Here is a 16,726-nt window from a genome sequence, read left to right as displayed (position 1 = left end):
CAGCAGCTCTTCATCTCCTAAGAAGGAATGGTTTGTTCTAACAGCTTCAACTCAGTTATCCCATCACCCTACATGAGATGGACAAAGGAGAGCCTAAAACGCACTGTAGCTAATACTCTTTCGTTGTTGGTATAATCCAGAGGGACAAATATGATGCATTATCATTGGCTTTGTTTTTAAACATTGAAATTCAAATACTGACGCCACCTAAGCAGCCGTGTTTCAATGTTTAGGTCCGTAGCATTGTGCAGGAAGATGAAGCAACAGCAAAAGTGAAAGCTGAGGAAACCCAAGCAATTGCCGATGATGCTCAGAGAGACCTTGAAGAAGCTCTCCCTGCCCTTGATGCTGCTAATAAAGCCCTGGATTCCTTAGATAAAGCAGACATATCGGAAATCAGAGTTTTTACAAAGCCCCCAGATATGGTCATGACTGTTATGGAAGCGATTTCTATTCTCTTGAATGCCAAGTGAGTACATCCATAATCATGTGTTACCAAAATGCATGGGGGAATTTCTTTGGTATTTTTCTACATTTTCATTTATATGTGCTCATTCTCTTCTCTGCCTTCTTACTGATTTGGTCAGTCATTCAACAGATTGATTCAACAAGCATTTTTTTGAACATCTGTGTTGTGCTAGATGATGGAAGATACAAAGCTCCTCCCTAAAGCACATATAGGATAATGGGGAGACAGACATGAAAAATAGTAATTTCAAGATATGTGATAATTGCGTAGTATCAGGACTTCCAAAAAAAAGAGTGCTCATGGAGAGGTGTGAGCCGGTTTTTGAGATATGATGCCTCAGGTGGAGAGTGAGACTATGAGGAGAGCTCAGGGACCTTTGATGCTCGTGGAATGGGATGGGACTGTGGAGGAGAGCAGTGATGACAGCATGCAAGGTCTTGTGTTTCATCCTGGAGATATGTAGTTTTCAAACCTTCTTTAGTAATACAAATTTTTTTCAATAAAAATTATAAGAAATTTTTCTATGTAAAACTGATCAAGCAAGGGTAGAAGGCCCGGAGGACCCCCACCCAGCTTTCCTGCTCCCTCTCTGGCCAGCACCTTAGTGGAGCCAGGGAGTTCTGCAAAGCACAGATGGAAAGCTCGGGTCAGAGGGGACTGAGAACCATTAACATTTTCGACCTAATCGGCTTTTCCTGTGAGAAAGATCAATCTGGCAGAAGTTCACAAGGAGCAGGGTTGCCTGAGAGACATAAAACCAGGTAGAAGGTGATCGTCGTGTCCTGGCAAGAGATTTTAAGGACCTAAACTAAGGCAAGTGAGTGCCAGGGCATTGTAAAAATAAAACTATTATTTCTGTAATGTCTTACACTTCTAAAACTCTGATTTTGTAATTCCTTTATCTACCAAAACTGGGTTGGATGAAACATTAGTCATCCAGGAACGTCTCCCCAGGAATTGTAGTGTACTTAACTACCAATGACTGGGATTATAGTATCAAGATTAAAACTACCCACTGATTGGGATAATATCTTAATGTTCTCAGAAGAACACATTTCTTTTGTTCTTAAATTACTTTATTACAGTGCTATTAACTTATCATGTCTGTCTTTCAGGCCTGATTGGCCAACAGCCAAGCAACTTCTTGGTGATTCTAACTTTCTAAGAAGACTTTTAGAATATGATAAGGAGAACATAAAGCCTCAGATATTGGCAAAACTCCAAAAGTATATTAACAATCCTGATTTTGTGCCTGAAAAAGTAGAGAAAGTCTCCAGAGCATGTAAATCCATGTGCATGTGGGTAAGAGCGATGGATTTATACTCTAGGGTAGTCAAAGAAGTCGAACCAAAGAGACAAAAACTCCATGCTGCACAGGTACATCATTTGTGTTGCAATATTTTATATAATTAAAGGCCATGATCATTAATCATTCAAGCTCCTGTGACTTTGCAAAACATAGATAGTAACAATGTTCTTGAAAATTAGTTTTTGTTGTAGAAAAAGAGCTGGTGGAGATTATTCTTTCAGAAATGACCTCTAAAATCAGCCCTTTCCCAGCATGAAAGGAAAATAAGTCCTTAGTATAGTCATATCATCAGGCCCATGATATTTTTCAGGTGCCTTTTAGCTCTAGCATGTGATGCTCTGGGTTGCATTTGCTAATACTCCCACACTCCGTGATGTCATCTGAGGGTCTAAAACCAGCTTAAGCCCCAATCAGATGTGAGGTCCCAAGCAGAACAAAGAATGCTCATTGAGTGGATAGGGTTACTGAAAGGAACAGTGGCTCGAGAGCAGGGGTGGCAAACTTTTTCTATGAAGACCCAGAGAGTAAATATTTTCTTTTGCTGGTTATCTGGTCTCCATTGCAGTTCCTGAACTCTGCTGTTGCAGCACAGGAACTGCCATCAATAATACACGAGTAAGCATGGCTGTGTTCCAATGTCACTTTATTTATGCACACAGGAATTTGAGTTTATACAATTACCATGTGTCATGAAGTATTATTCTTCTTTTGATTTTTTTTCCCCAACCATTTAAAAATGTAAAACCAATCTTAGTTTGCTAGCTGTACAAAAACAGGCAGCAGGCTGAATTTGGTTTGCAGACCCCTGCTCTAGAGAACTCGCTAGGAAAGATTTGTTTTCCCAGTTGAGTGAATCTTTCATTTATTTCATCATTTAAAGTTAATCCATTGGAGTAACTAATTAATCCCAAATGCTTTGGGATTAATGTGCAATGGTACATCTGTTTCTCTATTCCTTCTATGATTTATTTTATTGGGCTTTGTTTCTTGTTTTGTTTTGTGCTGTTGTGCTTCTATTCTTATATTTTAAAAACTTTAATTTGTTTTAACTTTATATACCAAATCAAAATATTTTGAGACATGAAAAAGAGAACATAAATCCTATTTTAAAAATACATTTTAAAAAAGTATTAGAAGTGGGCAAATTTTATTTTCTTTGGGGACCTTGGATTTTCATTTTAAATATTTATTTGATTTTATTAGGCTGAACTTGATATTACTATGGCCACTTTGAGAGAAAAGCAAGCATTACTAAAGCAAGTAGAAGATCAAATACAAGCCTTACAAGATGAATATGACAAAGGTGTGAATGAGAAAGAAGGTCTAGGTGAGTAACTCATAAAATTTATGGTGGTCAGGAGATGCCTGATTTTTTTTTTAATTCAATAAGCCAACATATAGTACATCATTAGCTTTAGATGCAGAGTTCAGTAATTCATCAGTTACATATAACCCAGTGCTCATCACATCATGTGCCCTCTTTATGTCCATCACCCAGTTACCCCGTCCCCCACCCACCTCCCTCCAGCAACCCTCAGTTTGTTTCCTGCAGTTAAGAGTCTCTCACTGTGGGTGCCTGGGTGGCTCAGTCGGTTAAGCATCTGCCTCGGTTCAGGTCATGATCCCAGAGTCCTGGAGTCGAGCCCTGCATCGGGCTCCTTGCTCAGCAGGGAGCCTGCTTCTCCCTTTCCTTCTGACCCTACCCCCACTCGTATTCTCTCTCGCTCTGCTCTCTCTCTCAAATAAATAAATAAATAATCTTTAAAAAAAAAAAAGAAGTCTCCCATGGTTTTTCTCCCTCTCTGATGACTTCCCATTTGGTTTTCTCTCCCTTCCCCTATGATCCTCTGCCCTGGTTCTTATATTCCACATATGAGTGAAACTGTATGATACATGTTTTTCTCTGATTGACTTATTTCACTCAGCATAATACCCTCCAGTTCCACCCATGTCGTTGCAAATGGTAAGTATTCATCCTTTCTGATGGCTGAGTAATATTCCATTTTATATATTTATACCACAAGGAGATACCTGATTTTTAAAAGTAGAAGGAGTTTTCAGGCAGTCAGATCTCAGCTTCCATTCAACATGTAGAACATATTTCCATGGAGGTACTGCACTAGCCTAATGTAAGATTAGATCTATGTATATGGCATACATTCAACTCCTGTGCAGAAGGCTTGTTGGGGCATGTTCCATTACAACGCGATTTGACATATGAATTTGATCCAGAATATAAATACTACACAGACACAGAGAGAGCTATCTTCAGCCAGAGTAATGGAGTATCAAAAAGGAGCTGTTTGCTTGGAAGAGGCAAACTTGGACTTGCTTCTGGAACGGGAAATAACGCTGAATTGGTATGAGGTTTCATAGAGATGTATTGACATCATTAGCTAAATAATGCCACTGCCACTCTAAGCAAAAGCAGGTGAATAAACATCTTATATTTTAGGAAAATACTGAATAACATAATTTGATTTTCTTAAAATTTTCTAGCAAAGACTATGGCCCTGACCAAAGCACGTCTGATACGTGCTGGAAAGCTGACGGCTTCATTAGGAGATGAGCAAGTTCGATGGGAAGAAAGCATCGAAAAATTCAATGAGGAGATATCAAATATCATTGGGAATGTGTTTATAGCAGCAGCTTGTGTTGCCTATTATGGGGCCTTCACAGCCCAGTATAGGCAATCGGTGAGTAAACTTACTTTCTGTGAGGAGTGGTGAGAAGCAGCTGAAACTGGCAGAGGCAGGGTAGGGGGGATCATTTTCCTGAGTTTAGAGGAAGGCTCTCCACTGTGAAGGTTCTCCATGATGGAAACTTATTTATACACTCCACAGCCCTCCAGCTCCCCCATCAGCCAGCAATGGTCTACCCCTAGGATTTCCTTAACACATTCCTTCCTTTCCTTTCCTGCCTTAGAAAGTTAGTCATCACTTCCTTATACAGCTCAAGAACCTGGGGGAAGAAAAAGGGCAGGGAGTCCCCGCCAACTTAAGATCAGAAGTGGCATCTAAAGTCAGCCAGGATGGGGGCACCTGGGTGGCTCAGTCCGTTAAGTGGCCAATTCCCAATTTCGGCTCAGGTCATGATCTCAGGGTCATGAGATTGAGTCCCACATCAGGCTCTACATTCAACCAGAGTCTGCTTGAGATTCTCTCCCTCTGCACCCCCCGCCCATGTCCATGCTCTCTCTCTCTCTCTCTCAAATAAATAAATAAATCTTTCAAGTCAGCCAGGATGAAGTTTTCTGAATTGGAGAGACTGCTACAAAGGGCTAGGCAATGGGAAGGAGCAGTAAATGAAATTATTTGGAGAGATTTTTCAGGCCATTTTTATGAAATGCCTTCCTGAAAAGGCTTCATCCTTGCCCTTGAGTTATAAAACCTAGTTAGTATAGGACTCGTAGACTCAACAGAAGCTCAGGGGTCATCTGGTGCCATGTGAGCAGTGCCAGTGGTGCTTTTGGACTGTCCCATTCACTGAAGGAGGTAACCTGCCAACATCCTCTGCCCCATCAACTCATTGCTAGTAGCACCCACAGTCATTGTGATAACCCCAGACTTCTCCACATGCTTCCAGACTCTCCCAATGGAGACAATACACCCCTGGTTGAAGACTACTGTGATAACATTTGTCATTTATACATGAGAAAACAGGTTCAGACATGGGGAGTGATATGCCCAAAGTCACCACTAGTTTATGGTATGGTTCTAGGCCCCAGATCTGATTGTCAATCCACTTCTTGTGTCCTATGCTTTGATGCCAGGGTGCATGTGGAGACCACTAGAACTTACTTGTTACCATGACATTTTGTATGTATCCTCATTTACCAAGTGTTCCTGACTCTATACAAATAAGCTTTCCTCCTCCCACAGCTTATAGAGTATTGGATCCAGGACTGTCTGTCTCTGGAGATCCCAATCAATCCTTCCTTCAGTCTCATTAACATTCTTGGAGATCCCTATGAAATACGGCAGTGGAACGCTGATGGGCTGCCCCGTGACATAATATCAACAGAAAATGGCATCTTGGTTACTCAAGGGAGACGGTGGCCTCTGATGATTGATCCCCAGGATCAGGTGCGTAACAAGTGCTTCAGACAGAGAGCAGCCTCCTAGCCCTGCTTGCTGTTATGCTGTCCGTTCCAAATTCCAAAAGTGAACTCAAAGACACTTGTAAGATGTTGGGGATTTAGACCTAGACGGGAGTTTAGCAGTCTTCTAGTCCAAAGGGCACCTGGGTGGCTCAGTCAGTTAAATGTCTGACTCTTGGTTTAGGCTCAGGTCATGATCTTGGGGACTTGATCTCAAGCCCCGAGTTGGGCTCTGTACTCAGCAGGGAGTATGCTTGAGCTTCTCTCTCTCCCTCACTCACATTTTCTCTCTCTCAAATAAATAAATAAACCTTTAAAAAAATGTATTCTAGTCCAAGTTCCTCATTTTGTGGAGGCAGGAGGTGAAAGGGAAGAAGAGTCCAACTGCTCTGCATACTTGATTTTGATTGGTTTTATTTATGGGGTTGACCATTAGTTTTCTATTTTCTGTGGGAGTAGAAATTCATTCCTATAAAGTTCTTTTTTTTTTAAGATTTTATTTATTTATTTCACAGAGAGAGAGAGACAGCAAGAGAAGGAATACAAGCAGGGGGAGTGGGAGAGGGAGAAGAAGGCTTCATGCCGAGCAGGGAGCCTGATGCCGGGCTCGATCCCAGGACCCCGGGATTGTGACCTGAGCCGAAGGCAGACACTTAACGACTGAGCCACCCAGTCACCCTTCCTATATAGTTCTTGTTCCTAAAAGGTCTGAAGAGTCAGAATGAAGTCAGGGTAGGATGGGTTTTAGGGCAAGCCTGCCTGGAATTTAGAGAATCCTATTATCTGACTCCTAAGTCCATGGATTATACTGTTCTAAGTGGGGTTTGGAAAAGGGAGCTGTTGTCAGAGCCAGGAAGACAAGCTTGAATACATTAAGGATGGGCTTTTTCCCTAGATGTGTCTCTTCTTCATTTGTTTCAAATTTGAATAAAAGGAAGAATTCCAAACATGAGTTTAAAAGGTGTTTTTTATTTGCAGGAGGGTAATATTTTATCGTTTTCATCTTTCAAACCTGTTTCTAAATCGAACAAAATTTCTAAACTTTACTCTAAAAACTTTCATTTGCTAGTCATTTATAAAACTCTAAGTCCAATGTCCTGCTCTGTGCTTTCTCAAACAGGCAAACCGTTGGATAAGGAATAAAGAAAGCAAGAGTGGTTTAAAGATCATTAAGCTTACGGATAGTAATTTCTTACGTACACTCGAAAATTCAATCCGACTTGGTTTACCCGTCTTGCTGGAAGAGGTTTGCTTTTCACTTTTCTTTTCTCTGGTTCATCCCCAACTTTCAGACCATGTATGGAATCCTATACGGGCCATGCCTGCATCATGCTAGAGACACCAATCAGCTCCATTTTGCAAGTTGTTCAAACCCATTGCAAGTTGTTCAAACCAATCACTTTGCTCCTTAAACAGTGCACTATCACGTGGGGAGCAATCCGTTGACTGAATGATTTTTCTGATTCCAGACATGGTTTTGGTGTTAGTGGGATGGGCTGTTTTCTGACACTGCTGATTCTTAGCCCCGTTGTGGCTCTTGATGGTTAGCTGCCATGAAAGTGCAGAGCAGCAGAGCCCTGGGGCCAGGAGGAACTGTCTACACATGCTGATGACGGGAAGCCAGCAAAACATTCTGGTGGGCATAAATATTATTCTCTACCCTTCTAGCCTTGACCAACCAACATAGGAAAGGTTCTGTAGTGGGTCCCAGGCCCTCACTCAAACCCTGATGTTACAGGGGTGGGAAAAGTCTCCCCAAACCTTTGGTGCAGTTATGTTAGCCCCAAACTGGATTCTTTTTTTTTTAACTTTTTTTTTTCATTTTTTTATTGTTATGTTAATCACCATATATTACATCATTAGTTTTTGATGTAGTGTTCCATGATTCATTGTTTGTTCATAACACCCAGTGCTCCATGCAGAATGTGCCCTCTTTAATACCTATCACCAAGCTAACCCATCCCCCTACCCTCCTCCCCTCTAGAACCCTCAGTTTGTTTTTCAGAGTCCATCATCTCTCATGGTTCGTCTCCCCCTCTGACTTACTCCCCTTCATTCTTCCTCTCCTGTTATCTTCTTTTTCTTTTTTCTTAAAATATGTTGCGTTATTTGTTTCAGAAGTACAGATCTGTGATTCAACACTCTTGCACAATTCACAGCGCTCACCGTAGCACATACCCTCCCCAATGTCTATCACCCAGCCACCCCATCCCTCCCACCCCCAACCACTCCAGTAACACTCAGTTTATTTCCTGAGATTAAGAATTCCTCATATCAGTGAGGTCATATGAGACATGTCTTTCTCTGATTGACTTATTTCACTAAGCATAACACCCTCCAGTTCCATCCACGCCGTTGCAAATGGCAAGATCTCATTCCTTTTGATGGCTGCATAATATTCCATTGTGTATATATACCACATCTTCTTTATCCATTCATCTGTGGATGGACATCTTGGCTCTTTCCACAGCCCAATCTGGATTCTTAAACCCCGGTTTACTTTGTAACACGGGAGGTCCTGGGAGAATTTCTTCTCTCAAGGCAGGGCACAAAAAACTTTCTATGACGTTCTGCCCCTGGATGGCAGGGCCTTGTAACTGTAGCTGAGTGCTTTTGGGAGCAGGGGCTGGGCCCTGGTCAGCACCCCAGCCAGAACAGGCTACTCTGACCAGACCTGTCCTGCTTTCTGTGACTTGGAGTCATTAACATGCACCTAGCTGCTTTTTACATTTGTAAAGCAGTATTTTCCAACTTCCTCTCCACCTATTCGTGGGTGTGAAATGGAGTTAGTCGGTCTCAACCAGCATTTTTTAATGAAATAGAATAGATTTTTAAGAACACAAAATTGTATCATAGGTGGGAATGGAAATTTTATCTCATAAACTTTTGTTTACATTCTTGGGTATCATGTCACAGTATGAAATAGATTTGTTAACTATGGATTACAATCAAATTTTGACAGCTCCTGGGCCATGGACCCCCATCACACCCATGCTGACATAAGGATGTTTGTCATGGGGTCCGACAGCAGTGTTGGCAGGCCCAAGTTCTTGCCAACAGTCAAATTTGCTTTGAGGGAAAGAAAATAACTATCATACAAAATAGAGGTCCACAAACCTTTTCTGTTAAGAGCCAGATATTTTAGTTTTTTTAGGCCACATACAGTCCCTGTACAAATATTATTCAAACAAATATTCTTCTTCATTTTGGTTTGGGTTTAGGGTTTTGTTTTTATAACCCTTTAACAGGGTGAAAAATCATTTTTAGCTTAAGAGCCATACAAAAACAGGTCACAGAGGGCAGGATTTTGGCCTTCAGGCTGTAGACTGTCATCACTTGCCTTAGAACAACCATGAGAGTGAACAGATCATTTGTCTGGGTCCTGCCGAAGGGCCACCTGCAGAGACCGGCCTTTCTCAGATTCTTCCTTATGGGGATGAATGGTATGTACAATTAGTCTAACCATCTATATTGCCTTCACATGATCATATTTTCTTAGACCACCGATAAGATAACCACTGGAAAATATACACCGTTAGAGGTAGTGAGTGCATAGTAAGAGAAATATCTATCAGATCACTGGAAAATTGCTCATTCAAAGTAAATTTGGAGGCCTAAGGAATTCAGAGAAATTGATACCATCCATTTTTTTTAATTTTTTATTGTTATGTTAATCACCATATATTACATCATTTGTTTTGGTGTAGTGTTCCATGATTCATTGTTTGTTCATAACACCCAGTGCTCCATGCAGAATGTGCCCTCTTTAATACCCATCCATTTAATGGCTTTTTTTTTTTTTTGTATTCTATTTTAACTTTCAAGCTTAAAGAAACCTTGGATCCAGCTCTAGAACCCATTCTCTTGAAGCAGACTTTCATGAGTGGTGGACGGCTGCTCATTCACCTTGGAGATTCAGACATTGATTATGACAAAAACTTTAGGTTCTATATGACAACCAAATTGCCAAATCCCCATTACCTGCCTGAGGTATGAGCTGCTGGTCTGGAATCCCAGCCCGAGTGGACTATTACATGTGACGGTCTCTGACATTTGGTGGGCCCTCTCCCAGCTCCCCCTTTCCCCTCTGCTCTGCCATCCCCCTTCCTTCCACTGTCCTCCACTCTTGCTTCTCTTCTGCGTCCTGATTCTGATTCTAGTTGCCCTTCTGCTCGCCATTCAGTTGGACTTGAGTCCCTCCCCACCCCGTCCCTAGGTGCTGCCCTGTCCGCGGCCCTGTGCACCTCCTCAGCGCTCTCTCTCCATCTCCCTCCCGGCCCACAGCTGCTTGCACAGCACAGAGCAGCACTCCCTTCTAATCACTCTTCTCCCTCCTTCAGTTCAAGGCCATTTGTGCTCCTCTTGCTGTGGCTCATAAATGAACCAGGGCTTCACAGAGAGTCTGTGGGGAGAGGGGGACATGCCAATATTAACATTTGCAAATGCCCGTGGCATAAAGGCCCAAATAAAGAAGTTGCCAGCTTGAAAACTCTGGTGACTGTCACCATTAGAGAGTGATGACTCAAACATCCGGTGTGTCTGTGCTTAGAGTTCTGGAGGAAGGGGCATCCCTCATGCCCTTAGACTTTAAGGGGATCTATGTGAACCTCACTTCCACACACGTCCCTGAGCTACAATAGGATCCGGAAGAACTACTCTTGTGCTGCAGAGCCCAAGGCAGTTGCAACAGAAATGAAGGCAGCTGGGTCTCCTTTCTCCTTTCCTGCACGGGGCTCCAAGAGGTTGCTCGTCCCTGCAGTCTCACGGTGCTGCCACAGCTCCAGGCATGGCCGCAAGCTCCACAGGGTCTTCCCAGTGTGGCAGGTCTCCCTTTCTCCAACAGGGCCCACACAATTAGGGAAGGAACTTCACATATCAGAATTACTCCTTCACCTCTCCCCCCATCCCCAAAACAATAAAACCCTTGCATATGCCATTCCAAATAGTGTCATTTTCCTTTTAGTTACCGATTTTCTCCTAGCTGACTGTCTTCACTAAATTGTGCTCAGGTTAGATGAAACGGACACACTTCTTGAATAAGATGAGGGAAATGCCACTAAAAGCCCAGGTCAGCCTTGAGGGGTATAATTTTCACAGTCCCTGCCAGAGCTCATGTCGCAAGATCCATGGTGAAGTTTAGAAAAGTGACCGATGTGCCAATGACTTACAACCTTCTCACTTATTTAACTTTGGGGAGGGAGCATCGCACACCTTACCCAACACTAGTTCTGTGACCGTGGGTCAGTTATTCCATGTCCTGGATCCTCAGGTCAATTAACCAAAAAGTGGAGATAAAGCCTACTTCAAGGATTCGTTGTGAAGATTAAATAAGAATAACATGTAAAATATGGGATGTTCAAACACTCTTTTTTTGCTGTTAACTGATTCTAGTAATGTCAGAATATTATAGCAATCACTTTTCATAAAAATGTTCTGATGACACAGTACGTATAAAGCTCTATTATCGGTCATCACTTCTTTTCAACAAGGACAAACTATGTACAAGTCACTGTAACTGAGTGATTTTCTTACCTCATTTGGTCTTCACAAATACCCTGTGAGTTATAACTATTATTATCCCAATTTTTAAATCTCAGGAATTGAAGCTCAGCAGGGGTGAGTAGCTTGTCCAACATGCACTAAAGGGTGTACCTGGAATCAGAACCTGATCTTTTTAACCCTCTGCTGGCTCACCTTTCCTTAAAGCACCATGTAGGATTCTATAACTGTGGCCTGTGAGGAACAAGACTGTCATTCATACTGCAGGGAAAAATCATATTAGGATTCTGTAAGACATAGTATGTTTGGTGGGTGTGTGGGTGTGTGGGTATGTTCACAATTAGACCCGAGAGACATCCAGCTGGGTAATAATGGGCCCCGTTCTAGTAAAGAAAGCACTTCTTATTTGACTCATCTGAACTTAAGCATTTTCATGTAAATCTATGCTTCTCTTTCAGGTGTGCATTAAAGTTACCATCATCAATTTCACCGTAACCAAATCAGGTCTAGAGGATCAATTGTTAAGGTAAAAAGAAAAAAAAAAGTGGGGGGAGGGGAAGGGAAGCAAGCAAAGTTTCCTCATATTTTGTTTAGAAATTGTGACAAAGAAAACATTTTAATGTGCGAAAGCACCACTCATGAGTCCTCAGTCATAAAGATGATAATAAACGACCAGGTTCTTCATCTGTTGTCACTGTTGCAGCTGCCAATCTTGTTCATGGTCTTCTCAAGGAGATCAGGGATATACCCTTAATTCTCAACCATGGTTCGGGCTAGGCCTTCAGCCCAGCCCGGCCTCTTCCCCTTCACTGGGGTTTCCAATCTTGGGTAAGTGAATGAAGTCAGTCGTCATATGGTTCCTTGAGATGCTTTGCTCCATACCTGTGAGAAAAACTCCCAAAGAGAGCTTTCCTGTTTTACTTGTCTACAGGTGTTTTCGTGGTGTACTTAATTGTACCTACATCTGTCCACCTCAAAAACTTAAACACCCTCCTTCAGGATACTCTCTGATTAAATCTCTACTTCCCAAAAATGAGATTATGAATTGTTGATAGTAATTATCAGAATTAGCCAAGAGGCTTAGGAGACAAAAAAATTTTAAGGATTTATTGAAATAATAAATGCATATGGTTAAAAACTTGTTATATACGGTGCGTGAGTATATGTGTATGTGTATATACTACATTAACTCTAAAGGAAAAGATTGTTCAGACCCACATTCAAAATAAGTCGTCAGATTCATTGAGTCAAGTCAAAATTGGGTTAAGATTATCCTGATTTATTCCATTATCACTGAGTATAAGTCTCGTTTTCCTTGTTTATTTTCGGAATCTATTCTGCCAGCCACTAACTTGCTTAGTTTCTGCTAGGCTAACTTCTTTCCAGACAAAGGGTATTTCAGCACATTTTACAGACATGTTCTAAGGACATGGCTGAACCGTTTTCATACCAGTGCACTCCCGTGAGGAGTTCCGCTTAGTTGTGTCACAAGCTGTCAGCATGTTAGACTGCAGGGACACAGACAAGTGCCTTGGAAGCAAGAATGTTGAGCCTCCGGTGTAGGATACAGAATCTCTGGGTTCTAGTTTATACTCCTCTCTTCTGAAAAAAAATTTAAACAAATGAACTTGAGATGATGATTTCTTATGGTGTTCATATAATAACTTTCAAAGTTTCTAAACTCGGTATGTACATAAAAATGAACAATGAGGCTGTTCATTCTAGCAGGTAAAGCACGTGCCCTGGAGTCAGCGAAGCCAGGTGCAAGCCCAGCTCTGCCTCTCAGAGCCACGTGAGCTCAGGAAGTGACCCACTAGGGTCTATTCCCTCATCTGCAAGCTGGGGTGGTAACCACAGTGCCTACCTCACAGGAGCATTCAAAGAATTACAAGAGAATCCGCATAAAACTCTGAGCAGGGTGCCTGGCACAGAGTGATGCTTAATAAAGATTAGTTCCTGCAAACATAGGGCTGGGATTAGGAAAGCACAAATGAAAGGAGATCTAAGTTCACATGTTTTGACAGGGGTGGAGCTGGATGTAAAGCCCCTTTATTAGACCCAGGCAAGACTCACTTCATGGAGGTGGTGGGATTTCAGAATCTCCCATAAAAAGAATATTCCAGGCACCATTTTCAGCCTGGTACAAGCAAGCATTAGATACAGAAATTGAATGATTAGGGGGATCAAGCACTGAGCAGGTTTTCCGAAGAGAAGATGAGCAGAAGCTATGGGGACTGTGGTAGGGTGTCAGTTTTGAAATACAACATAAAGAATCAGAAGTAACATGTAATTCAGTGAATAGCCACCTTGTAAACCCAGCAAAGAGGGGCCTTATGCACTAGGACTTGGCTAGTAGCATTAGTACTCAGCTAAGTAGCAAAGAAAAATAGAAGCAACTTCAGGGCACTGATAAAGCCATAATTTAAGTATTCAAATTTTGGTTCCAGTGATGTGGTACGACTCGAAAAACCCGAGTTGGAAGAACAAAGAATCAAGCTCATTGTTAGGATCAACACTGACAAAAACCAGCTGAAAACTATCGAGGAGAAAATCCTGAGAATGCTCTTTACATCGGAAGGAAATATTCTGGACAATGAAGAACTTATTGACACACTCCAGGATTCAAAGGCAAGTAAAATATTTTTAGTATGTATAGAAAGTGTATTGCTTCAAAAAGTTACAGCTGCCGCTTTTGAGGGTCCTGCAAAGTCTTTTATAGCAAGAATGGCAGCCACACCAGGGCTGCCAGCATTGCACAAGAATGAGCCTAACTAGCAGGGCCTCTCACCCCACAATGGAAGAGGAGGTAAATTGTAGACAACTGCTCCTCTTGTCTTGTCTGCATTTTTTTTTCAAGTGTGTAATGTAAAGAATTGAGACAGGATACAAGTTGAAAGGAAAAGCAATTATATTCACATTAGTATCACCTCCATCGGGAAGCCTCCCTGGGTATGCCCAGCTGGAATTAATCTCTTCCTCCTTGGAACAACTGTAGCAACTTACCTGACCCTCTTTTACAGCCCTTGACATGTTTACCTTATGTCACCATTATCAAATCCCATGTCTTAAATCTCATGTTAGCCTGTTCAATTTGGTGTTGAATCTGTGACTAGTTCAGCTTGATACTCCTTCTCCAAGGACTAACCATGGTGCCCTGTATATAACTGGTGCTCAACAAGAATGTCACAAGAGTAAGATGAAGTTTCATTAAACATATAATCTTGTACTAAATTGTTTCTCATTCAGACCATAATTTTAAAAGTATACTGGAAATAAAACCTATAAAATGATTTTCATCCATTCATGAGAAACAAAGTAATTTACTAAAAAAAAAAACCCTTTGACATGGAGTACAGAAGTTTATGACCTTTGTCTTTCATTGACAGAAATGATACTGCTTTCTATCCTACCGTCTCTTTAGATCTCATTCTGGGTCTCCCATTTCTTTTCTCTCTTTGCTTGTTTGTCAGTCTCTTTATCCTCTTTCCATTCATTCTTCCTTGGGTTTTTAGTTTCTGGAAGTCAATGGTTAACCTATTTATTTATTTATTTATTTATTTATTTATTTATCAAAGCTTTACATGAGGGGCACCTGGGTGGCCCAGTCAGTTAAGGGTCCGACTCTTGATTTCATCTCAGGTCATGATCTCAGGGTCATGGGATCGAGACCCTCATTGGGCTCCGCACTTAGTGCAGAGTCTGCATGAGATTCCCTCTCTCCCTCTCCCTCTGCCCCTCCCACTCATGCTCCCTAAATAAATAAATAAACAAACAAAGCTTTACATGCAAATTGCTTAAGGAATGAAATATTTGTACAGGTTTTGCGATAGCATTCCCTGCTTTCTCTATGCACACCACCACCACCACTACCACCCATGACTTCCTCCGTAAAAACAACTATGTTCTTCTTGTTTGTTTTATTTGGGGTTTTGCATCTTTTCTCTAAATAATAGACTCATGTTGCTACTTCTTGAGTTTTTCTTTTATCCATTCACTGTTGTCTATACTTTTACCACACACATATGTACACACACACACACACACACACACACACACAGACACACACCCTCTTCCCATGCCCTAGCTTCCCACTGTACTTATATTCTGATTATAGTTACATATCCAATGTTTACATTGCCTGGAAATATGAAGATCTGGCTGCAAGTATTTTATGGGCTGAGGACAGGAAAAGAGCTAAGGTATCCTAGTATCCATTGTGTATACATTTCCCTAATCTCTTTGTTTTCATTATGGTACCTGACCCTCAACTATCCCTGGCTTCCTTCCATCAAAAATTCCTTTCTTTTAATTTCCCCAAGGAAGAAACCTCTATTTTTCAGTCAGAGTGGGGAAGGGACAACCCCCTGCCTGGTGGGGAGATGACTTGATGACTTGGGAGTCTATCAACCGATTCTTATTTTAGGCCCTTCCCACTTCCAGTGGTCGGATGCCACAAATTCTTAAGCCTTTGATGGGGATTCTGTTTTACAAATTGGGTGACTTTTTGGCTTTTCCCTTTGCCAGCTTAGGAATCTATTTTCCTGTGTCTGCTAAGTCATTACCACTCTACTCTCTGCTTTCCAGTTCTCAAAATTTTATTGATATTTCCTCTTCCATTCTTCCTATCTTTGTGGGTTTGCACTGTTTTTAAAAATCCCTTTACTATAATTGTATCATGGTTTCAGTAGGGAGTAAGGTAGCTACATGTGTTCTGACTGCCTTCTTTCTCTGTGAGCTGGTTTCTGTGTCTGCAGGGAGTTGCCTTGAAGATATCCTTTCTATCAGGTAGGGATAGGACTGATTGTTCCTGGGCTGCATTTCCTACCACTTCCTGCCTATCGTTTATACTCCCTTAAATTCCCAGAGCCCTTATTTTATTTTAAGTTGGTTTGTTTTTTTTTTAAAATAATCTCTACACCCAACATGGGGCTCAAACCCACAACCCTGAAAAAAGAGTCACATGCTCCTCCAACTAAGCCAGTCAGGTGCCCCCCCAGAGCCCTCATTTTATAATATATGTCATATTCCCTAATCACTGCTGAGGCCTCAAGTCTCTTGGGCATATTATCTATAAGTAGTTACTAAGCTCAACTGAGGTGTATATATATTATGGCAAAAAGAAGAAAGTAGTCCACGTTGCTTTCTCTTTAGCCCTGGATCTTCATTATTAGGGCCTTGGGCTCCCCCAAGGATTGTTTATAGGTGGGTCTCCTTGATCCAACTGCTCCTATATCAACTTCCTTTTTCCTACTCATATGTAAATGCTTTAGTTGAGTCCAATATTGAGACTGAGGTTTTCCACTCAACTCTACCCTTTCTTGTCCCCTCAGGTTCCTAAGTGTCAATACAG

At 41.6% G+C, this 16,726-nt stretch overlaps 1 protein-coding gene across 2 annotated transcripts in view; it reads left to right on the top strand.

Moving 5' to 3' along the window:
- Nucleotides 1-16,726, top strand: part of DNAH6 (dynein axonemal heavy chain 6) — a 213,209-nt gene that overhangs the window by 136,130 nt on the left and 60,353 nt on the right. For both annotated transcript variants that reach the window (XM_088026190.1, XM_028122448.2), the window contains exons 50-58: nucleotides 234-469; nucleotides 1,585-1,846; nucleotides 2,982-3,105; nucleotides 4,278-4,474; nucleotides 5,660-5,863; nucleotides 6,998-7,123; nucleotides 9,703-9,867; nucleotides 11,835-11,902; nucleotides 13,824-14,004. In XM_088026190.1, the coding sequence (XP_087882316.1) occupies nucleotides 234-469; nucleotides 1,585-1,846; nucleotides 2,982-3,105; nucleotides 4,278-4,474; nucleotides 5,660-5,863; nucleotides 6,998-7,123; nucleotides 9,703-9,867; nucleotides 11,835-11,902; nucleotides 13,824-14,004 (1,563 nt within the window). The remainder of the gene's footprint in view (nucleotides 1-233; nucleotides 470-1,584; nucleotides 1,847-2,981; nucleotides 3,106-4,277; nucleotides 4,475-5,659; nucleotides 5,864-6,997; nucleotides 7,124-9,702; nucleotides 9,868-11,834; nucleotides 11,903-13,823; nucleotides 14,005-16,726) is intronic.

The sequence above is a fragment of the Eumetopias jubatus genome, unplaced genomic scaffold (assembly GCF_037043125.1).
Source record: "Eumetopias jubatus isolate StellerSeaLion01/CBP00866 unplaced genomic scaffold, mEumJub1_p1.0 scaffold_9, whole genome shotgun sequence".
Classification (NCBI taxonomy): Eukaryota; Metazoa; Chordata; class Mammalia; order Carnivora; family Otariidae; genus Eumetopias; species Eumetopias jubatus.
The sequence above is the reverse complement of the archived record's forward strand: the minus strand, read 5'-3'. Positions and strand labels throughout refer to the sequence as shown.